The following is a 23,182-nucleotide window of genomic DNA, read 5'->3' on the forward strand; positions in this document are numbered from 1 at the left end:
TATAATCTCCATCAGATTGACCCGAGGGTGGTCTCCTTGCTTGTCCATCAGGTTGTTTTCCACTTTCGTCAGCACCGACGCCCTGCAGCTTTTTCCAAATTTTTCTTTCTGCTCCCAGCTCCCACAGAGTTGAGGCATCATCTTAGGTTTCTGATTCCCCTCCCTCTGCTACTATCTCGCATCACATCACATCCCATCTTTGCAGCCGTTTCTGCAGAAAATTTTCTCAGCTATCCTCACGATACCTGGATCAATTACACTAGAAACCTCCACTTGGCCAAGCCAATCGCCAATCTTCGGTCCCGGCCGTCCTTCCACGCGCCCTCGTTCCGACCGCCCAGGCGCTCATTGCCCAGGGTGCACTGCAACCAAAAGGGAACCAGGGCAGCAAAAGGGCATTGCTTGTTTGGCCGTTGCTTGGGCTCAAACCCCGACGCACCGCACCGCACCGGCCGGATACCTACCTACTCCTGTACTCCTCACACACTTAGTTGTCTTCTCCGTTTCCTCAGCTCCTTTCCCCCCGATCCGATTCCTCGTCCGCGGCTTGAGGCATTTGACCATCACCCTCGTCCATCCTCATCGATCGACCTCAGACGGGGTCCCAACCCTTGCAGCGCAACTCTCGGTCGATACAGGCGCCGAATTGAAATCTTGGTTTCGCCCCCCAGCAACCCACTCCATCCAGAATCCGCTCGCATCATTTCCCATCTCGCCAATATCACGCTCACGCTCTCACTACGACCAGCCATCCATCGTCCTCAAACCATCAACTATACATCCAAAGTGCTTCAATTCTATATCTCGACAACACTGTGCGCGCGCTATCTCGATCGACCTCGATTCCCATCGCATACATACCCTTCAACGCTTGACCACGGACCATCAGCCTCCGCGTGTCACGGTGCGACCACGTGCAGTCTTGGACGTCCGACCGACCGTCTTCCGCAGCAATCGTAGTCCATCTTCCTCTCCCCGTCTGGTGCCTACCTCGTTACTCGTGGTAGCAAGCCAAGATGAGGGAAGTCAACTTCAGCATACCCAACGTCAACAAGGCGTCCGTTGGCATCACCACGGCTTTGTATGACCGACGAGCGCTTGACTGCACGTCGACCCTCCCGTTGATCAACTCCCTAAATCATCTCGCCTATTTGACCACGTCATCGGCACGTATCCGAGACATTCTCACCGTCGATGGCGGTATTGAAAGACTAGTCTGCATCCTGAAGGAGGGTCGCAGCAAGGATATGATGGACATGTGGAAGTGGAATTTGGCCTTCCAGTGCGTGGTCAACATTGGTGTACGAGGCACGGAGAATGTCCGAACCCGCGTTGTCGAGGCCGACATGGTCCCCGTCATCGCTACCATCCTCGACAATTACATCAAAGTCATCGAAAGGGTCCGCGAAAAGGCAGAAGAAGCAAAGCACAAGTCGGATCCCCATAACCGGCATAGGATTAGTGGCAGCAACCGGGTGCACAAATCCGCAAGCTTCTCCTCGAGGCCCACCAACGTAGACGTTGACCAACGCGCTTTCCGTCGTCAGGCTGCGCCTCAGCCTATTGATGTTTCAATCACCTTTGCTGGTCCTTCGACGGAAGCCGCTGCACCGGATACTGAGACGACCCCGACCGCTTCCCGCTTCTCCGGTCAAACCCTTGGTGAAAGGACTCCTTTTTCTGCACACCGCTCACATCACCATCACCATGGTGTTAGAACACAGGACTCCCAATCGGCTGTACCTTCGCCTACTCGTCATGAAAGTCAGCCGCCTGCACCGGCCGGGCCATCGTCTGTCGAGAACGTTGATAGCTTTGCCAGAGCCGTGCGAGAAACCGATCGCCTACGAAACATGGGGCCATTTGCTCACGCAAACCTTACATCTCAGCCTGCCTCGCCAACGACACCTCTGCCAACCAGCGTCCGGCCCCCTTCGATCCTGGCCCCCAATGGCCGCTCTCGCCGTCGACCTTCAATTCGCCATCAACATTCCACCGCTGCCGAAACAGACGATATGAACACCGACAGCGTAGCATCCGATGAAAACCAGGATGCTGAGATGTCAGGAACCGCAGACGTACAAAACGAGGTTGGAATCCAGCAGGTTTCGGTCGAAGATGGCGATGGTATAATGACTGGTGCAGCTCTTGACCTGGTCACCCCGACGGCTTCGGAGGCTCAGGAAGCTGGAACCTTCAACATCACCCACCAAGGTGTCGTGGACACCAGCATGGAAAACAACACAACCCCAACTCAAGTCACCAACCTTGGTCTGTCTCCAAATAGGCCGACCATTGCGAACACCGCGCAGCCGTCCATGCCCAATTCACGTGTCCCGCATTACCTGCTCGATCGTCATGTAACTCCTAACCCGCAGATGCTCGCTGCCATGCCCAGGGAGGAGGATGTGTTGATGTCGTTGCAGCTGCTGGCATACGTATCAAAGTATTGCAATCTTCGCAAGTACTTCCAAAAATGCCACCTTGTCCCCAAACTCAAGATTGGCAAGGAGATCAAGCTTCTCGACGGCACTGATCCCGCCGAGTTGGAGGCCGAATTGGAGGCAGAAGAAGAAGAGTGCGAAGAGGAATACCTCCTTCCCAACGACCAAAACATATTCCCCCTCGTGGAGAAGTTCACAGTCCGGTACCACAGCACAGACATGCAATACTGGGCCGGTGTGGTTATGAGAAACCTGTGCCGAAAGGACGACACCCGGGGAGGCATCCGTCAGTGTGCCTACTACCAGTGCGGCAAATGGGAAGAGTACACAAGGCAATTTGCGAAGTGCCGCCGTTGCCGGCGTACCAAATACTGCAGTAAGGAATGCCAGAAAAGCGCATGGGCTTTCCACCGCCATTGGTGCATTGCAGCCACTCCATGATTTGGACGTATACGGAACGATATCCGTTATTGATACCCCCCGGTACACACCTCCCGGGATACTTGCTGCTTGCATGGCGTTTTGCGTCTAATGTCTACTGGGAAGAGGAGTTGGGAAACTTTGGTGTGGTTGAAGCGGCATTACGAAGGCAAAGCATGTTCTCCTGTTGCATGGCATTGCGCGATACACATATTCAAGGCGGTTCAACGAACATGCATCACACACAACTCATGCATTGAATTTTTTTTACAACATCAGACACAGTCCATACGATTCCCCTTTGGTTTCAATCCCCTTTGTCTTTGCTTTATACAAAGATGCTCTTACCCGGCTGGGCGCAGTGTCTTTGAAGTCTGAACATTACGACTACCCGTCTTTGCTAGATCAAGTTCCAGCTGGCTTTCTCGATTAAATGGAATTTCGCATTATATCAACACTGGCAAACACCTGCTTCCTGTATTGAAATCCGGCACCACGTTGACATGAAGCCGATTAGCGTCCAATGATACGAGCGAAAACAAAAAAGACGCAGTGACGTGAAGGAGAACTCGCATCGCACCTCTATCTTTTCCCGAGGTGTTTGGGCCAGGATCGGGACTTTTGGGGGGGCTTTGGAAGGTGTGGGGTGGTCGGATGGATGGTGGGAAGGCATCATCGGGGTTGGCGTTCTCTCTGATTCCCTTTTTCTTTTTCTTTTTCTTCTTTTTGCAAGCATGTTGAATAGGTTGTTGCTTTTTTTTACGGTTACCTAGGCATGGATGAGACAGAGTTAAGCGGGTAAACACGCATACACACGAACACATACGTTCGAAGGGTCCTTTTTTTTATTTCTTTTTTTCATTCACTACGTTCCTCCCTTTTGTGATGATGACGACGATGATGATGATGCAAAAGTGTGTGCGAACAAGCGATGAGGTAGTAGGAAAAGGGACATGAGATGAGCATCCAAATGATGAACAAGATATAATGACCTTCCTTGGCTGGATACATGGGATGAAAGAGGGCAAAGAATTTCTGGGGAAGAGTTACGTTTCAGGAGAGAAGCAAGGGTAAGGGACATGAGGAGAGCCTAGACAGGGGTTTTGCACAGCAGACAGGTGTAAGGATTCTTACGTACCTGCTTCTGTACTCTGAAGCAATGAAAAATATTGGCATGAACAGATGAAAGCATGACACGGTCAAATCATACCAATACTTTACTCAACAAATGGTGGTGTACCACAGCAAAGATACGATTTAGGACAACGAGTTCCGGAGGCCGTAGACATGAAGAAGCCACGCAAAAGCCACAGAGTATATAACCCGATTTTAAAAGATGACTCTATATTGAAATTCGGTCCTTGGTTATTCCATTAACGCAGCTAAAGATAGCTTGATGGCCCTCGCTTAGAACCCATCAGTTGACTAGTGCTCAACGGCTGTCTGAGTTTCCAATATCGATTGTCCAAGTTGGTGAATATTCTTTTCACTTTCCTTCCTCCAACGTCGAGCTGCCCGATACCCAGACTATCATTGATCTTCGACCAAAATCATCCGGTAATGCCAACGAAGCCACCAGAGACAAGGACCCTGAGGAGCAAAATCAATCAGTTACCTCCTTTTTCCTGACCTTTCCCTCTCCGTTACCCCCCACCTTCCGTTCCCAAGTAAGCTCACCTACAAGTGGCTCCTTCCTTCTAAGTACTTTCAGCCTGCCCAGAAATAACCGAGACTTAAGCAAGTCCTATCAACCCATTGCTTACAAGTTGATCCATAGCAATGCAGGCAATAGCACTTGCCGGCCCGCTCTTCGCATGGTTTTACGTAGCCACTAGCGGCAGTGATCGAGACATCAAGGGACTCAGCGGCAGCCTCGGCGGCGGGGGCGGGAGCGGCCAGGACCCCTGCGGTTGTGGTGAGGATCTTGAGGAAGAGGGTTAGCATGGTGGTGATTCCTTGGGGCACGGCGTGAACTTGTTCGTGCTACTCGGTGGTAAATGTAGTTTTTACAGGTTGGAGGTCCACTCGCTTTGGTTTCGGTTCCTTCTCCCTCCTTATAAGAGGGGGGGGGGGGGTGGGGGTGGCGCCGGTACTGGTTAAACGGAACTGAACTGTTGATGGTATTTGGTGCTGTACTGAAGTTGTTTATGGAACCATTGCTGATACTACCTACTTCCTGAGTGGTGTGGGAGCGAACGAGAGGGAAGAGAACGACCCAGAACATAACCCCTTTCTTCGTTGCGTGTTGCAATGTGGCAAGCCTAGAGAGGCAGCTCCGTCTTGCAGCGGAAGGAAGCAGGTGCGCAAGAACGTTAGAACTTGCCAGCGAGATCACGCAGCTTTGATGCGTTGGGGTTATCGACTTGGATTTTTGGGCTGTTTCCTTTCCCGGCTGTCTTAGATGACAGTCAAATGAAATGTTTCCGAGTTGCATCCGGAAGTTCCTTGCAGATGCAAATAAGATGACACTGCATCGAACCCAACAGATCCCGGGTCCTCCAAACGAAATGAAACCCGCCGCCAAAGTTAGTAGGAGACACGACCGTAGACGTCGACAAGGCAGAGTAAAATACCTCCAACGCGAAGGCCATCTTAACAACTCGTCATCGAGCGCGCTGGACTGGACACGATGTGGAGGTGTGTATAAATGAGACGTGGAGGTAGTCATCCCTCTCACTGAATCCGTCTCTCCTCATCACCGCCTCCCCTCACATCCTCTCTCAGCAATGGGTCCAGATCAGAGTCCCCCTCACCACCATCCGCCTTTGCTCCCGCTGCATGACGATAAAGCACATAATGCTGCACGATAAACACCAAGTCATAAATCATCGACACGTTCCCCAACGCGAATTTGACCGGGTTCCCTGTGATGCCCGACCAGTCGCCCTGCTGGTAACTATCAATAGCCTGCTGCGCAATACTCAAAATCCCGCCGCCGAAATCCAACAGAATCTGCAAGATGGACCACCCCTCGGTCGACCGGTTGCGGTAGTTGACAATAACCTGCGGCGTATACTTGATCAAGGTAACAACGAGCTTGACATACGAAACGGCGTAGATGGCGTCTAGCCAGACCCAGCCACCTTCCGTCACTGCCGCGCCGCTTGTATCGTTGCGAACTGGCGAGGCCCACACCCGGACAATGATGATGAGCGCCCCAGCTACGCAGCCAAAGAAGGTTCCCAGAATGAAGCGGCTGGGACGGCTGCCGAGGCTCGGCGCGAAGCCCCACGCGCGAGGGAAGAGGTACTGACTGACGGTGACGAAGCAGAGGATGAGGCCGTGGAAGGCAAAGGTGATGTCGTTGAGCTGGACCGTTGGCGTCAAGCCCTTGTAACGGACTGCGTACTGGGCGCGGATCAAGGGGGAATACGCAAAGGCGATGTTGGAGATGGTATAGGCGAAGAAACCTGCTTATTCGTTTTAGAAAGCTTGATTCATTTTTCTGGTAATTCATGTGAGTGAAGAAGCTTGAACTGACCTAGCGAGTTTATGAGAGGAAAGTCTATAGTGGTTCCCGATGTTGACTTGCGCGAGAAGTTGAGGATTGATTGGGGATAGAACGAGAGAGACCAGCAGGTGAAGTACGTCCAGCCAAAGACGTACGACAAGCTGGTCAAGAAAGTGGAATCCGCCATTATGTAGCACAGCAGGCCGACATGAGATGGCTAGCACGATGGAAGTCCGAGAACGCCGACGCTTTGTGCTACATGGATGTGATGATGAAGTTGGCAAAAGAGGAACGTGCATGGAAATGGTAACCTGAAAGGCCTAGATCCAAACGTCATCACGTGTGTACAACCGCTTACATAAACTATGCGTGCCGTACAAGGACGACGATTTGTGTGATCTTCCAAGTCGTAAGATTAAAGATATATGCTGGAACTATACCCGCGTTTATCATGTACAACTACCTTCATTACTCTGCGCACTTCCCGCGATGTCTTCATTCAGATGGAAGGTCAGTGGCATGGAGAATGGGGCCGCAATAACCCTAACCCTGTTAGTTGATGGTGGCAGGGACGGCGTGAACAACCTACGTCTAGCGGATAGGACCTAGAAGCGTTTTGAGAAGCATGTAAACTTGCTGAGCATATAGCTAGCTATGTTGACTAGATACTCGCTATAATTGGTGTCGTTGAGCCCACTTGGTCGTGACTGCATAGCCAACTGCCCCGACAAACCAACTGTGACCTCTACTCTCTGGCCATGCACTAGCAATGACCATTAGAGGCTGTGAATACTTCCCATCCCCTGGACGGCCCTTTCCATCGGCCCCGAGGCTCCCGCTCCCTTCTCCTTGGCTTGATCACTGCGCGTCCGAACATGGCTATAGGGTTGGAGCTTTCAAGCTACCATTCAGACCCTTTAATTTACTCTCCCTTCATCATAAAACGCATCATCGTGTCCTCATCAGGTTCGAGCTTTCGCACCAAAGGACCAATCGGCCTCCATGTGCGTCTACTTCTCCTCGCCTTTCTCTTTTAAACATAACTTTGATAACGCCAATTCAAGGGGTATGGTGTGGTGGATAAGCGTGAGGGGGCACTATGAGATTGAAGCAATATAGTTCTGCCGTGTTGTGACTTGTGTGTGGGCGAATGAACTCGTATGGGGGAGCCGAAAGGCTGATGGGGGTAAGACGTTTAGGGTAGGATTTCCCAGATGGTGCCGTGATAAACATCGCATCTGGGTCCCCTCATCCCAATCTTTGACCCAACCATCCCCTTCGCAAAAGGAACTAGACGGATCGTACAGCATTTTACATGTCCATCGACTCGGTGCCGTTAGCACCAAAGTTGAAGCCACCCTGCTGGGCACCCCCGGAAGCGCCGAATCCAAACTGCTGCTGAGCGCCCATGGCCTCATCACCGGCCTCGTCCTCGTCGGAGAAGTACTTTTCAATGATGTTGTACGCCTTCATGTAGATCTCCTCGTTGGCGTTCGTCTGGCAGTCGTGAATCTTCTCCATTCCTCCGCATTCCTCGATAAACAGGGCATAACGGTTGATCGAGTCAGGGCCATCGCCAGCGGCGTTCTTATCGAGCTCGCCAACCTTGAGAATATTCTCAAGACCATCCAGGGCAACCTGGATAATCTTGTTGTCGGGGCAAGCCAGGAGGTCGCAGAGCGGCTTGATGCAGCCTTGAGCAACCAAGTACCTGATCTGATCGGGCTTCTGGAGACCACCCGAAGTCGCGTTGCTGATAGCCCAGCAGGCCTCCTTACGGGTCTTGAGATCGGCGTGGGAGAGAAGGTGGATCAAAGGAGGGATGATGTTGGCGTCAATGACAGATTGGATCTGAGCCGAGTTTCCAGCAGTGATGTTGCTGATGGTCCAGCAAGCCTCCTTGCGGATGCCATCCTTGTTGGAGCTCAGAAGCGACAGGAGGCAGGGAAGGGCACCGCAGTTAATGATAACCTGGGTCTGAACATCGTCTCCCGTCACAATGTTACCAACGGATCGAAGCGCGGGCGTCTGAACAGAGGTGGAAGCGTGCATGAGGAGCTCAACGAGACGCCTGGGAATGCCAGCTTCAATAACCGCCTGGATCTTGTCGTTGGATCCATCCGAGAGGTAGGAGATGGCCCAGCAAGCGTCAATAAGAACCTCGTCGTCGAGCGAGTAGACGAGCTTGGCGAGAACTGGCAAAGCAGGGGCGATCTATGATGGATCAGTAGACATACTAGATTGTTCGTGATCGAGAGAACTAACCGTGTTCCAGTCGGGCTGAGGAGTCTTGCCACGGCAGAAGTTACTGAGAGTCCAGGTAGCATTCCTGAGCATGCTAAGTTTGCGGCTATCACCAAGGAGGGTCAACAGAGGACGCAGAGCACCGCAGCTGAGAACGTAATCACGGCACTGAGGGCTATCGCCAGCAATATTGCCAAGAGCCCAAACAGCCTGTTCACGCACATCAGGCTCGGGGCTTCCGAGAAGCTCGACGAAGATGGGAACAGCACCAGCTTCGATGACAACCTGGGTTTGAGTGGCAGAGCCCGAAGCAATGTTGGTAAGGGCCCAAGCGGCCTCGAACTGAACCAGGGTGTGGGGGGAGCGGAGAAACTCGACGAAGCGACCAACGACGCCGGTCTTGATAACCTCCTCAATGGGAGGGTTGCGCTCCTTGCTGAGCAGCTTTCTGAACTTAGTGGTCGCCTGAATTTGCTTATCGATCTCACTGGAGAAGACACCCTCGACCATCTTGGGAAGGTCCTCGCTCAACTATGACAACTGGTTAGCATGTTGAGATCAGCTATAACAAAGATTGGGGACGTGACGGAATGTAGGGTGATTTTCGTTTGTACAATGTTCAAGTTTGCGCGCGCAGCTTGAATGCAGGTTCGGCACTGCCTGGGGGTTTGTGGCTCAAGCATCACCATCATCGGCGGGGTACACGTGGGGGAGAGAAGGGAGAAGCGATGGACGGACGCAGTAGCAAAATTGTGGCCGATCATGTAAGGGGAGTAAAGTAGAGGTTTGCATACCTGAGACTCGGTGGGAGGGTTCTCATCGTCACTGTCGGGGGCGGCACCAAGGGAAGCTCCAGGCCGCGAGTCGCCAGCACCAATACCGCGCCTCTTGGCCAAGTTCTCCTCGCGCTTCGCCTTGCGAATCTCGACCTGCTGTTCCTCACGACGGCGACGAAGCTCATCGGGCTTGAAGGCGCTCTTGGCCTTGAACTGGGTGCGACGATGCTCGGGAATGTACCGGTCAGCCATGGTTGCGATGTGATGTCGAGACGACGGTGTCCAGACGGATGGGTGATGGAGGTGTGATATGGAGGCGGCAAACGAGGGGCGATGCAATCGATGAAGCCCCGGCGACGAAGTTGCTGCGAGCCGTTCAAAGGGAGGTATATGCGATCAAAGAAGCCGAAGAATTGGAAGAGCCCAGCTGATGTGGTCCTGCCAAAGCAATCCTGAATGGGACGAAGGAGAGGATGGGTGCGTTGTCGGCGAGACGGAAAACGTCAGAGAAGGATTGGGTTTTGGGGATGGATGGGGCAGGTGAGTTGTGTGTTTTTTGAGGAGCGACGATGAAAGAATTTGGGAGTTCGCCCGCGCCTCGAGCAGAAAGCGGAAACAAGAATGCGGCGGCGGCTTGTCCCCTCCTCTACCAGCACTTTCCACCTCCACGAAAGTCCGAGTGCAGGCAGGGCAGTCACTGTGCCCTGCCTGCCACTCAGTCACAGCTGCCCCTCAGGCCTGAAGGTGGCCCAGTCACTGCCCACAGCGCCCAATGCCACCAGCCCGCTGTAGCGAAAAGACTGAGTCTGGCTTCTGAAAGTGGGGATGGAAGAGAGCCAAGCTCGAGCACAGGCCACTTGAGCAGCTTTGTAACTTGTCTGCTGTTCTGGAGTGCAGGAAGTTGTCCACCATTGGATGGCCCCACCTCAGAGCGGCTGGACCCTCCAGGCATTCTTCTCATTCCTTCCATTTTGCTTGTGAACGTCATGGATTGTTTCGTTGCAGGTTACACACTGCCCGTCATAACTTCATCGACCTCAGGCCGCGTTCGTCGAGCCGCAATCTGTCGTTTCCCTGAATGACTACGACATGTTTCAGTTACTTGAAAGAACGACGTCAAAAGGCCACTCTCAACCTCCCACCGTCTGGGCTAGGTACCTAGGTAGGTAGATACGTCTTTGCTACCTCCAGGCTTCAGGTTGGTTGTGTTGGGAGGCTGGCCTGCAAGGCCCTGTTCGGGAGTCCCCGACCCCTCATGACTGTACTGGGTAGGTAAGAGAAAGCACAGACCATACGTCTAACCATTACCGTAGCCCTGCAAGGCTTGCTGAAAGCACAGCGCTTCAAGTCGGATGGTCTGGCCCGACGGGCGGCCAAGACCCTTGCCCTGCACATGCGGTCGCGCAAGCTTGGCGATTGGGCAGGTGCCATTTCCGCCTTCAAGACGCGTAAAGTGAACGCGTAATGTACGTAGTGTATAACACTGAAGTCCCCAACTTGCCCTACGGTTGGTAACTATCACGACCAACCGCTGGTGGTGTTTCATCCACATCATCATTCGCCGCCATGTAATCGGAGCGGAGAGTTGGGATATCCAGATGATGCGCCCGCTCAGAGACAGGAAACCGGCGGCCAAGGCAAAGCCACCACTTTTTCCGTCAACGCTTACACCCCTACGAGCCATTCTCGACGATGACGGAGATGCCCAGCCCGGGTCTATGGTCAATGTCATTGGTGTTCTTAAGGACTGCCGAGCACCCGTCGCGACACACGGATCGGACTGGAAGTGCACCCTGACCATCTCTGACTTGTCCATTGAAGATGAATCGGCCGGAGTTGAGCTCGTCATCTTCCGCCCCGAGGCACGCATGCCCGAAGTCGGCGCCGGAGACGTGCTTGTTGTTCTAAGCGCAAAAGTTCAGAGGTTCAAGTCCAACCCAAAGTCTCTCATCACCAGCAAGATCACCACCGTTTGCGTTTACAAGGCAGCAACAATTCCCGTCTATCCCGCTTCAGCACAGGTAGCACTCTTGCCCCCAAAACCAGGTGAAAGCCACAAGCTGTTGAAGGAGGAACACCACCAGTATGTGTCATACTTATACAATGTGATCGACAAGTATGACGTTCCCGACGAGGCCGAGTACCAACAAAGGGTCACAGTTTCTCTGAACGTCAAAGACAAGTTTAGTCTCTTGAAGGATGTCACGGACGGCAACTTCTATGACCTAATCGGCCAAGTTGCCAAAGATCCTTACACGGATGAAATGGGCCGAATCACCCTCTACCTCAGCGACTACACCGAAAACGACTTTTTCTTCCATTACACCTGGGAAGGGGTTAGAGACCTCGCATCAGCAGCCAGGCCAGCCGACGCCTATCCCGAAGACAACAACCCAGAAGCCGCCCAACAACACCCATGGGTCGGCCCTTACGGCAAACGAACCATCCAAATAAGCTGCTACGACGCGCATGCCGACTTCATCCGCGAAGCCGGCGTTTCAGCCGGCACCTGGCTCTCGCTGCGCAACGTGCAAGTCAAGTTCGGCCGCAATGGCGCGCACCTTGAGGGCTTTCTCAGGGAGGAGCGCAACGCGTCCGCCCGGAAAGTCAACGTTGAGATCCTCGACATCGTCGCGCCTGACCCCAGCGTTACCAAAGTAAAATTCGACCCGCGCTTGAAAGAGGCCGTCCGCCGCTGGCGCGATTACTCCCAGGAGAAAAAGACGCAGATCCTAGCGGTCAAGGCCGCGCAGGAGGCTGGGGCTAAGCGAAAATTTGCTAGAGCCGGCAGCAGCGATGAAGTACTCCTCGATGGCCAGCCCCCTGGCAAGAAGTTCAGGGCCAAGGAACGGCGCAAACTGCACCGTGCTGAGTTGGAGAAGAAGGCAGTCGAGGAGCAAGAAAAGGTTGCCCTGGGCTTGAATGAGCTCGTCACCTGCGAAGCGCATCCGAAGCCCGTGTCGACGCTTGCGTCTATTCTGGAACCGGTCATGTACGAGACAATGGTCAATGGCCAGCCCGTCAAGATCCCGCTGCCGTTTACCAATACCAAGTATAATGCTTGTGTCCGCGTCGTGGACTTCCACCCGTGCAACCTAGAGGATTTTGCTTGTGGAAGGAAGTGGACTGAGTTTGATATATTGTCGGACAATGATCACGATGATGACGATGACGAAAGTGATCAAGACAGCCTCAACTCAACCATGGACGCTTCAGACGATGAAGATCAAGACAAAGGCCGAACGTGGGAATGGCGCTTCGCCCTTCTCCTTGAGGACGCCAGCACCCCATCATTGCCCGCAACCGTAGCTGCGATGGACAAAGACAAAACACGGAAATGTGACCGTGACCCCAAAACAAGAGCCAGGCTATGGGTGACGGTAGATAATACAGAAGCACAATGTCTCACCGGTCTGGACGCCGTTAACCTCCGCCGAGACCCTCATACTCTGGCTACGCTGCGGGAGAGGATGTTTACTCTCTGGGGAAACCTGGAGGAGCTCAAGGCTGATAAAGCTCGTGCAGCGGTCAAAAAGAGGGAGGAGAGAGACGAGGGCAAGGGCGAGGATGAGGATATTAATGGGAATGGCAGGATAACGAAAAAGCGCAAGGGAAAGAAGGCGACGACGGTGGCACAATTGGAGAATTTGAAGCCGCCGCTTGAGGACTCAGATGGCGAGCAGCAGCAGCAGCAGCAGCAGCAGCATCAGCAGAATCAAGGGGAAGAAGAGCTTTCTAACAAACCGTTCAGTTGCTGCTTGAAGCAGTATGGCGTTCGGGTGTCGGAGGACGATGATGGGCTGCCCAAGACGGATGGAGCAGCGGGTGGGTGGGTGAGGGTGTTTGGGATGTTTGGCACCAAGATATGTGTATGAATGGATGATAAGTACTTGTTGATCTATATCGATCAAGCAAGACTATTACGCGCCACCGTTTGTCGCAATAAGCTTTGCTGTACGACTCAACAGAAGCTCTCCAAAGTCACTCCCCACTATGTCTGAACCCATGACCACCGTAACCGCTTTTTTCGAATCCATTATAATAGCGACTCTAGGAACGGAAAGAGAGAACATGATAATGTACGAAACAATTAAAGTCCTTGGAGTTCTCAAAACAAAGCCTGCCTGCATGCTCGCCGCCAAATCATTTAAATGAACATAGAGTCTGAGTCGCATCTTGTCTCTTCCCATCCATGAAACCATCACCCTGTGGTGTTTGATTACCTACCATAACTGCCCGCCCAAAGCAGATCTACTCCTCATCCATGTCTTCGTCACCATCATCATCCTTCTTACTCTTGCCGTCTCCCTCCCCGCCTTCATCCTCATCGTGATCCTCAATAGGATCATTAACTAATTCGGTTCTCTCTTCAGGATCGGGAACGGCCTCGGGCTCCTCCTCCTCGATTTCGATATCCGATAGCTCTGAATCATTATCCTCCGCAGTGATGATCTCCGCACTGAGCGCCTGCTTCTTCCCAGCCACCGAAACACCAGAGTTTCCGGCAGCCGCCGGTCTGCTGCCTCGAGCCCTTGAGCCAGGCGCGGCAAGAGCCGGTCTCTTCTTCTTGCCGGCCGCTTTGGCAGCTGCTTCCCTTACCCTCGCCGCCCGGCCTTCATCCACGAGATACGCCAGCGTCTCCTTAAAGTTGTGACCCAGCTTGTTTTGGTTCCTGACCATGCGCTTCTTGATCTTGCCGGCTGCACCCTGTCCCGAGCCGCCCTGGTCGAGCACCTTGGCCACGATGGCGAGCACCATCTTACCCGTGAGCTCGCAGAGAACCCGTTCCGCCTTAAGTTCTTTCCTCTTCTTCTGCACGGGCGTGAGATCGCTGTCGTCTTCGTCTTCGTCATCCTCCTCGTCCGAGGAGAAATGCTCGATAGGCCCCTCGTCTTCGCCTGGGTTGTTCAGTTGCCTGTTGATGCAGCGGGCGTAAGCGCGCTCGGCGGCGGTAAAGATTTCGATAAGCTCGCGCGTGAGTCCGGGGTCGATGGGGTCCAGGAGCGGGTTGATCAACGAGTAGTCGACGGCGGATCCCTCAGCGGCGTTGCGCTCGATAACGCGTCGGACTGAGGCAAAGGCGACGTGCAAGTCACAGAGGGCACCGGTGGCAAAGAGGCGCAGGTCATCGTTAGTTCCACGTGAGGAAAGTGTCCAGACGAGGTTCCTGACGAAGGACTGGCGCAGGGTATTAAGACGTTCGATCTGAAGGGCGGGAATAGGCCTCTGCTCGCTGACCGCGTCTCTCAGGACACGAGCCTTCCACATAAAGTAGAAGAGGCATGTCTTGACGGCGAAAGAAACTGCTTCGTCTTCGGGGTCATCCAAGTTCTCGTCAACCTGGTCGAGCTTGCCACGCATAACAATACGGATAAGAATCTCAATAGCTGGAGACTCGGAGCCCTCCACCTGGCCGTCTGCCTCCAGCACCTCGATACAGTCCTTAAGTGTAACGAGTTTGCTGGTCTTCAGAAGGATATTGCCAAGTTCAATAATGGCAGGCTCCTCAAGGTTACGACGAATACCCAGCTCGCTAGACTTGTCAAACTGCCGAAGTTTGTTGATGGTCTTATCCCACAGCTCTGACACCTTCTCATCTATCGTCTCCTCCAACGCGGGGTACTTTCTTCCATGTAACAGTGCCGTGGTTGTTTCTGCCAACACACCTCTATCGATATGCCTATCGAACTGGGTGCAAATCCCGTTTAATAACCTGTCGTACGTGGTCGAATCTTGGCCGAGTTGCTGATAAACGTTAAGATCCAGGGAATGTTCGAGTCGTAGCACGGTAACGGCCGTGCTGGCATCCGCCCCATACTTGCTTAGAAGCTTGGGAATGATGGAAGCAAGCTTACGAGCAGCCTCTTCTGGGCCGATAAGATGGATGCCTTCTGATCGCAAGTGCTTTTTGCTCTTGTCAAGCTCAGCAGGAGCTGCAAGGCTCGATCGCACGGCAGAAGCGAGGACCTCCAGCAGTATAGCTTCTTCCCTGCCTTCCGGTGCGACTGCTCTCCGCAGGGCCGTCTCAACTGAGCCCCCCTTTGATGCAGATTTGGAGCTGGCGCTAGAAGAGTGGTCGTACAGGAGATAGCCGGATAGCAACTCCCAGTTTTTCAGCTGGTCAATCTTCTCATACAACACGTGTCCAGCCAGCGAGATTCTGGTCTCGGGGGCGACAGCTGGAATCGCATCGACTGCGATATCGAGATTACGCGGAGGCTCAACGGGGTTCTCCTCCTCAATTTGTGTATCATAGGCAGCGAGGAGCTCAGCGAGGCACTTGATACTGACCCAATCGCTCCGTGGCGAGCTGAAGTCCTCCTCATCCTGGTCCTGAAACAACTCGTCGATCGCGTCCTCGCCTCCGATTTCTTCAACCTTGTTCTCAATGGAGTCATTTACACACCCAGCAAAGAAGTCAAGAACAGCTTTGCGGATGCGCAGTTCAGGGTCAAAAATCAGACGCCCGATAGAGTCAATCTCGTCCGGTTCGAGATTGCCAGAATCTTTCAGGATCTGGATGTTGCTGATGGCTACTACGCGCACGTTGACATCGGAATCCTTGGTGGCCATCTCAACCAGTCGTGGCCGGAATCGATCAATGAAATGACCGAGCTTTTCGGCATGGTTCTTGAATATCCTTCCCAGTTGCTTCAAGACCTCGTGTCTTGTTTGTGGCATCACGTCGGAAAGCATCCAGCCGAGGTATCGAAGGTACTCGGGCTCCATGAACACAGTGGGGAGCATATGAATCCAGTTGCCGAGCGCCTCAACACACTCGGTCCGTATTTTTGCATCGATATCGCGGTATCGGTGAACGAAGACAGTATCGAAGATGTCCTGGATCTGGTCCTTGCAAACATCCCGATAGTGTTCGGCGTCTGTGAGGTTTTGTTGTATAGATTCGACAAGGCCGGCATTCTTGGATCCTTTGCCCTTCGTCTTCTCGAGCTGCTGCATGTAATTACTGATACGCCCATCCAAGATCCCCGCCGCCTTGACAAGTGCCGTTTGAATAGCAAGCGCAATCGTGGTGGCTGTATGTCTGAATGGGCGAAGCGTCGAAGAGGACATGGATGCCACCCATCTGGAAATGTTCTCCAGTATTTGTACATCCTTGTACAGGGCATCTGTTTCATGCAAAACGTCCACCAGGGATCTGAAAAAGCCGACTAGAAGATCGCGGAATGATCTAGTAGATCGCGCCCGTGAAATCAAGGGGTAATCCGTGATGCCCACCTATGACAATACGATACACGTGTTAGTACAGACACGCTTGCTATGAATGGGAGCTTGGAGTGACATACCTCGGCATAAACGTTTTGTAGATCCGCCAATCGGTTCTGGCAGTTATCAGGGTCTCTGATATCATCCTCCGTCACTCGCTGGTCGCATCCGGCAGACAAAAGGATGCAGTTGACGAGGTCGGTAAGGGCCTCAGCGTGGTCAGCCTGGTATTGGTGATACCACCGGGTCGCAACTTCGTTGGGTCGGTCGTCGGACCTAAAAATATCGGCTGTTGGACCTTGTCAGCAATGGGAAGAACACTATGCGCCAGCGCACTGTCTGGGATTCGGACTGAAAGGGTGGCTGACTGTAGAGGCCCTCTCCCTCAGGTTGGGCGATTGCAACTCGAGCAGACTTCTTGGGCCGACTAGGAAGGCTGGCATGGTTGTTCAGTGCCAGCGCGGGCGCGGACGCAGGCGTTTCTGCTGGTGTTTGGGGACGCGATGGCGCATCTCCATTGATCTTTGGCTTTTTCAAAGCCGGTTTCTTCGCCTTTGCCGACTGGGATGACGGTTTCCTCTTCCTGGACCGCTGGCGCTCCTGCTCAACTTCACTGGCGTCGGGATCGTCGTCTTCATCAGGGCCTTCTTCGGGCGATTCATTTTCGCCGTCCTCGCCGTCGTCATTTTCCGATGCACGCTTGCGCTTACTGAGCGACGTTGGTTCGGGGGTAAACTTGGCGGGGGCTTTCGTGACGCGTCCACTGCGGCGCGCAGTTGAAGTGGGAGTGGGCGAGCTCGTCGCAGTATTATCGGTGGTCTCCATGAGGGGCTGTCGGGTCGTCGTCGTCATTACATCTGTGGGCGATGATGGCGGAGCGGCGTGGTGAAGAGAGCGACCCGGCGACTCTGTTCGGTGGAAGGTCTTAGGTAAGGTATTGACGCGTCGAGTGGGAGGTTGCAGTTGCTGCATGGACTCCTCGCCCATCACACGACATTATTTTGGCGGTTCCCGACCTAATGGAGCCCCACTTTATTCCAGCTTGTCAACACTTCAGTTCCGGTGCTACAATGTACGCTGAGTCGCTGACCTGACCTTCCAGTCCCTTGGCTGATGAATAAGCTGTCTACTGCAACACCAGTAGTGTACTAGGCAGCACTTTCCAACTTGCAAGCTCCGTTTTGAAATATCTCTGTCTCGGTTTGCTACTTGCGCTTTAACGGTTCACATCTATGAGTCCATGAGAATTTCCATTTGCAGTCAGTCTTAGATACTGCGCTTTGTTAAGAATGCACGGCTGGCCACCGGTTGCGAATGTTTCACTTCGTTAAGAGAGCTGATATGTATTTACCTAACTACTATGTAGACTCTCTCATAGAAACCTCAACGCCACCCTCTTCAGGGGCGATTCGGTAGGTGACAGTGTTTCTAGCCGCTGCAACCAACAATGTCCTTGCAAGCGGTTCTCTTGGACCTGCAGGTACAATCGACCGTGCAGAATGCGATTGGGCCCTTCATTGTCCATACATGGATGGAATTCGAGCGGTTGGTTCATTGTGAAGAAGACATCATATCATATCAATGCGTACCTATGATTATTCACTGCTCCTGCCAACTTCATCGTACAATAACCCTGAGCCCCTTCACACAGAATGAAGGCCACGTTCTTTTCTCATCTTACTGGCTTCATTCCCCTTCCTCCAGATACTCACATGGATTCAAGTGTGATACTTGCTTTCCCCTTGCGTCTTTGTGTTCAAGACAGTATATATTAATAGTGCCTGTCACCGACCGTTATAGCATATGCTGAATCGTGGTACCAAACTTCAAATACGAATTTGAAACGCAGAATATACATCTCCTCACATTCATCTAACACATAATAGTGCATGGTCTCCAAAGATCTCACCGATGCTCCCCTCCTGCACAAGCATCGATCCTATCCATGTTCTCCCAGCTTCAACCTCTGGAGCACCAAACTTAACCACCACGCAGCCCCTGACAAGAGCAGCGGACCAAAGCAGACCACTCTCCTTCTCCATCTTGAGTCTGTCACGCCGCCACGTCTCCGCCGTCGACAGACCCTCGATGACCTCCGCCTTCTTCGCATCCTCACTCCGCCAGTCTCGTGCTCCAATTCGCGGCAAAGCAGTGAATTCGGCTAAGAAGAATTCGCCCAGGGACTTCATTTTCGGCCCTCGCAAGATAAGTGTACCCATAATGCCTATTGCATGCATCGACTCACGCAATGTCTTCATCTGTGGGTGCGCCTGTGCACTGTCCAGGAGAAGGGAGTCTCGCACAAGAAGTCGAGCTCCGCTATCATCGCCTCCCGGCAGCGTCCACACCTCGTTGCGACCAAGCCATCGAACAAAGCTCCAGTCCTCTCCACGAGCCGACCGCCCCTGAGTGACCCAGTCCAAGAGACAGAGCGAGGCATCCTTGGCCAGCTCGAAGATTTGCGTCTGCTCGTAAACACTACCCGCGAACGGCTGGACGGGATCCGGTAAGAGACAAAGAGCACCGCCTGATGCTACTTGTGCGCGCATTGTCTGGCGCGTCACAATATCGGTTTTCGTAGAGGTGAAGACCTTGGTATGGCCCTGGGTGACAATGGTCAACTTTGCTTGTGGATGGACCTGGATTGAGAGGTTGACCTGGTCACCACCAACCAGACCACCGCCGTAGGAAAGTAAGAACACCAGAACGCTCTTGTCCTCGGCCGGCTTTGATGGGGAGATGAGCTTGAGTGGATACTGGTAGGTGATGGTCTCCAAGCCAGAGACTCCATCGGGTTGAAGCCGGGCGATAATCTTGCCCTCGCCCGCTGCCGACGAGGATTTGGGAAATGGCGAGTTCATGGTGGTGAGACAATGCGCAACAGCGTCACCTCATTTTAGGTATTCGAAGAAGATGAGGATCCATACTAAAGTTGTTAAAAGCAACAACTGCTTGTCCGCTCTCGGAAGCTCCAGTGACCGGAGTGTACACTGAATAATCAACGTGTTATTGATAACGGATGACTTGCGGCGTCGCAATTAGCCGTGCTATTTGAACCATGCAGCTTAGTCGCTGTACGGAAGTTCACTGTGTAACACAACCGCCCAAAATGGGTCAACGTGCTAGTATAAGCTGTTCCGATAGCAATAACGTCTTCTTATCGGCACCAGGCTGCACTGCTTATCAATTAAATCCATTTTTTTTTTCTGGTTCCGAAACTGCCCCGCAGCGCCTCAAATCACTTCCCGTTGTTCGTAAGTTGCCAACCATCCATTCCGTGAACCGTCACGATTGGCAATTTCAATTCCGATTATTTAACCAAGCATTCAACTCATCGCAGATCACTACATACTACAAGGAAACGAATACTATCATTTCACCGCATTCCTATTCACAACGCAACCGGCATCGGCAATTGCCGCGTTCATCCAGCATTTCGTATAAATCACATCTCAGCGACCATACTACGAAACACACGTCCGAATTAAATCACGGTCACCCAAGCTATGTCACAGCCCCCGAGTAGAGGACGCTTGGCGCCGCGGGGCGGCCGCCGCCCTGCCGCCGCCGCGGAGACACCCGCCTCAGGATCATCAGCCACCCCAGCAGCCACGCCCGCGCCGGCTTCAGCAGCACCCTCGACATCAACATCGTCAGCGGCGACCCCAGCAGCTTCGTCAGCCGCCAAGCCGGGCCTCAAGTTCAAACCTAAGGCCGTTAGAAGAGGCGAGGCAGAGAGACAGCGTATTGCAGAAGAACAACAGAGGTTACAGGACATCCGAAATGAACAAGAGAGCAGGCGATTAGCCCGGGCGAACCGCGGGCGTGGAAGAGGCGGTGGACGTGGGCGCGGGCGAGGTAACTTTCTTATGAGGGGAGGTCGCACCGCAAGTGCTGCCGGCCCCTTGTCAGGAGGCATGGGTTGTAAGTTGTAGTGGCTAATCTGACTTTGATACTGTCCGTCACTAACAGTCTTTCGCAGATGGAGGAGGCTCTTCTGGTGGTGATGGAGGCGGCGCGGATGGTTTCGGGACATCCAACGGCTTCGACGCGAACAGAATCAACGCCGACATGCTTTACAGTCTTAGCCTCGAAGATGAGGAGGAGAAGCTCGAGAACGGTCTGGTCCGGACAAAGAAGAAGAGAGCTCCTATGCCCATGGGTATTAGGAGATTCGAGCATGAGGAAGAGGAGGTTGTTATGGCGACCGCTGCGGAAATCGAAGCTCAAGACGCCGGCGTCGATGTGGCCGCTGGCGATAACGACAACGACGACGACAATAGCTCCGATCTCTTCGTCGACAACGGAGAAGGACCAGTACAGATCAAGGATGAAGGAGCGGTTGACACTGCGGTACCAAGGACCATCATCAAGAAGGAGGGCGGTGAGATGGAGGACGTCAATATGGAGAGCATCCCAGAAGGAGTCATCAAGACTCCCGAGTCTCCAGAGCTCAAGAAGAAAGTTATGGCCACCACAAAGGAAGCAGAAAAGCCGAAGGAGAAGAAGCCTAAGAAGCCCAAGGAAACAGAGGCAGATTTTGCCCAGCAAGACCGGGAGCGTTTGGTCGAGCTCTTCAACCACGGCACTGAGCTCGAAGGGCACATGTTCCTCTTCCAGCTTCCCGTCGTGCTCCCGCCGCTCAAAAGCGCAGCGCCAGCTCCCAAGGTCAAGCCGGAACCGGAAAATGACGATGTTATGATGCTGGATCAGCCGACTATGCAAAAGTCGTCCTCCCGGATCGACTTGACATCGGAGGAGGCGAGCAAGGTCAAGAAGGAGAACGGAGAGGAGGCAGATGCGGACGCAGAGCAAGAAGATATGACACGCGAAGGCGGCTATGTCGGGCAGCTGGTTGTGCGAAAGTCTGGTAAGGTTGAAGTCAGCTGGGGTGGTGTCCCTCTACAGATGGGGTTGGGCATCCAGGCCAATTTCTTGTCGACGGCGGTTATCATCAAGGAGGACGACGTAAAGCCTACCCAAGACCAGTACACGGGAGCCGCCTACGGCATGGGTAGAATCCAGGGCTCCTTTGTCTTGGCACACACATTCGGAGATGAAGAAGAATGGGTTGTTGATCCGAGCGAGCTCGTCATTGCCGATGGGGAGCAGTGAGCGGGACTAGTGGTAGATAAAGTCCATTACATTGCATTACCTCCGGAGATGGGGGGTGACAGCGAAAACTGATAGGAAACAATTTGATACCCATTGAGCACTAGTCTACAGAATTTGCATATGAAGGTGCTATTAGATCACTTGCATGTTTCACGGAATCGCTATGTCCCATACAGCCTCTTTTTCGTTCCGGGCATTTGCGCGAAGGGGGGGAGCAGGCAGCCTGGCGGCGACACAGGCCGTTTCTCGTTTCAACCGTCACCGGCATCTTCACGGTACAGATCGTGTGATTGCTAATCCACACGGCTGCACTCTCGTTGAATACACGGAACCGCTACACTACAGCCCGGACTGGGAAGAGCACTAGGTGGATAAATTCACTCGATGGGAACTGAATGTAGACTAATAACGGTCCGCAATACCGGGACGGACGGACGGTCTGAGTCGGCGAAGTGTATGACAACAGGACAAAGCCGGATATGGTCAGGTCGTACGAATTTGCGTGATCGTAGAGGTGTCTTCTAGTTGCAATCAATGAATGCATGCTGCAGCCGAAACGGACAATAGTACTATACATATGGACCCGTTGTTTTGCCTCAGTCAGTCATGCTTTGGACGCAGCGAGGAATCTCTGTACTTTTGGTTCAAAATTTTCTCCCTTCCTTCGCTCATTCGCTCCTTCCCGACTTCCAGATTCCACACGGGGTAAGAACTGTTAACAGAATAATCTCTACCAGAAATTAGCAAGAGCAAAAGAAGTCATCATTATTCCTGGGCGAGAAGTACTCTCTACCTCCCGTCTACGGTCAATGAACATGTCGTCAAAAACAGCTGCACCCTAAACACTACCGATCAGCAACGACAACAGCCATACTTTCGCTTCTCACCATGGATCAGCTATAGATGTACCGTCCCTGGCAAAGAGTGATGCTCATTAGCCCTCCCCCCACATCATCGTCCTTCTCCTTCGTTTCGAGCAAAATTGAGAAGAAAGAAGACTCCCCCGACTGTCCCGACGGCGATCTCCTGGCCTGTATGCAAGTCCTCGTCGCCATCCTCGCCAACATGCTCGTCTGGGGTTGCCCGTCCGCCTTTGGCGTTTATCAGCTTTATTACGTCGGCACGATGCGAGCTGCCCTCATCCCGAGTCTCGTGGATCGGCTCGGCCTGGACCTTCCTTGCTATCCGGCCGACGGGCTGACGCGGGGCACATCAAGTGGACCATGACCGTTGGGTGCGGGACGGTGGTTTTTGGCACCTTCATAACGAGCCTGTGCGGCCGCGGCGGCGAGCCCCGCGAGAGCAACAAGTATTCGCAGATCTCCCTGGCCGAAGGGATTTGCACGTGGTTCGGGCTGGGCATCTACTTCATACCTCCGCTATCGGTAGTAATCTTGTACTTCGGCATGGAGAAATGGTCGGTCGTCTTGGTATTGTTGGTGATAGGGATTGGGCTCTGAAGCATAGTGTTCCCGGCTATCATACATACGTGACCCCCCCCCCCC

General features: G+C 53.2%; 8 protein-coding genes across 8 annotated transcripts; 4 read left to right on the forward strand and 4 right to left on the reverse strand.

Moving 5' to 3' along the window:
- Positions 1 to 1,016: 1,016 nt before the first annotated feature.
- NEUTE1DRAFT_57649 (uncharacterized protein) lies at positions 1,017 to 3,086 on the forward strand (the record flags this gene model as incomplete). Its single annotated transcript, XM_009849002.1, has 1 exon — positions 1,017 to 3,086. One exon carries the CDS (start codon positions 1,017 to 1,019, stop codon positions 2,883 to 2,885), a length of 1,869 nt encoding a protein of 622 aa, XP_009847304.1.
- A 1,485-nt stretch (positions 3,087 to 4,571) lies between these two features.
- NEUTE1DRAFT_97986 (uncharacterized protein) lies at positions 4,572 to 4,808 on the reverse strand (the record flags this gene model as incomplete). The annotated part of the gene is made up of 2 exons (XM_009849724.1): positions 4,572 to 4,576; positions 4,628 to 4,808. 2 exons carry the CDS (start codon positions 4,806 to 4,808, stop codon positions 4,572 to 4,574), a joined length of 186 nt encoding a protein of 61 aa, XP_009848026.1.
- A 729-nt stretch (positions 4,809 to 5,537) lies between these two features.
- On the reverse strand, positions 5,538 to 6,502 carry NEUTE1DRAFT_57651 (uncharacterized protein; the record flags this gene model as incomplete). Its single annotated transcript, XM_009849003.2, has 2 exons — positions 5,538 to 6,277; positions 6,346 to 6,502. The coding sequence occupies 2 exons, from the start codon at positions 6,500 to 6,502 to the stop codon at positions 5,538 to 5,540; spliced, it is 897 nt and encodes a 298-aa protein (XP_009847305.1).
- Positions 6,503 to 6,929: 427 nt separating this feature from the next.
- On the reverse strand, positions 6,930 to 9,726 carry NEUTE1DRAFT_127621 (uncharacterized protein; the record flags this gene model as incomplete). The annotated part of the gene is made up of 3 exons (XM_009849725.1): positions 6,930 to 8,529; positions 8,581 to 9,090; positions 9,354 to 9,726. The coding sequence occupies 3 exons, from the start codon at positions 9,585 to 9,587 to the stop codon at positions 7,627 to 7,629; spliced, it is 1,647 nt and encodes a 548-aa protein (XP_009848027.1).
- An 864-nt stretch (positions 9,727 to 10,590) lies between these two features.
- Positions 10,591 to 13,387, forward strand: NEUTE1DRAFT_119948 (uncharacterized protein; the record flags this gene model as incomplete). The annotated part of the gene is made up of 4 exons (XM_009849726.1): positions 10,591 to 10,603; positions 10,649 to 10,783; positions 10,825 to 10,846; positions 10,957 to 13,387. The coding sequence occupies 4 exons, from the start codon at positions 10,591 to 10,593 to the stop codon at positions 13,208 to 13,210; spliced, it is 2,424 nt and encodes an 807-aa protein (XP_009848028.1).
- Positions 13,362 to 19,448, reverse strand: NEUTE1DRAFT_144181 (uncharacterized protein; the record flags this gene model as incomplete). The annotated part of the gene is made up of 4 exons (XM_009849727.1): positions 13,362 to 16,574; positions 16,643 to 16,851; positions 16,931 to 17,470; positions 18,472 to 19,448. The coding sequence occupies 4 exons, from the start codon at positions 19,421 to 19,423 to the stop codon at positions 13,587 to 13,589; spliced, it is 4,689 nt and encodes a 1,562-aa protein (XP_009848029.1).
- A 620-nt stretch (positions 19,449 to 20,068) lies between these two features.
- Positions 20,069 to 21,778, forward strand: NEUTE1DRAFT_57663 (uncharacterized protein; the record flags this gene model as incomplete). Its single annotated transcript, XM_009849004.1, has 2 exons — positions 20,069 to 20,486; positions 20,545 to 21,778. The coding sequence occupies 2 exons, from the start codon at positions 20,069 to 20,071 to the stop codon at positions 21,675 to 21,677; spliced, it is 1,551 nt and encodes a 516-aa protein (XP_009847306.1).
- An 826-nt stretch (positions 21,779 to 22,604) lies between these two features.
- Positions 22,605 to 23,137, forward strand: NEUTE1DRAFT_134834 (uncharacterized protein; the record flags this gene model as incomplete). Its single annotated transcript, XM_009849728.1, has 2 exons — positions 22,605 to 22,829; positions 22,895 to 23,137. 2 exons carry the CDS (start codon positions 22,605 to 22,607, stop codon positions 23,135 to 23,137), a joined length of 468 nt encoding a protein of 155 aa, XP_009848030.1.
- Positions 23,138 to 23,182: the final 45 nt, after the last annotated feature.

The sequence above is a fragment of the Neurospora tetrasperma genome (assembly GCF_000213175.1).
Source record: "Neurospora tetrasperma FGSC 2508 unplaced genomic scaffold NEUTE1scaffold_1, whole genome shotgun sequence".
NCBI classification, from domain to species: domain Eukaryota; kingdom Fungi; phylum Ascomycota; class Sordariomycetes; order Sordariales; family Sordariaceae; genus Neurospora; species Neurospora tetrasperma.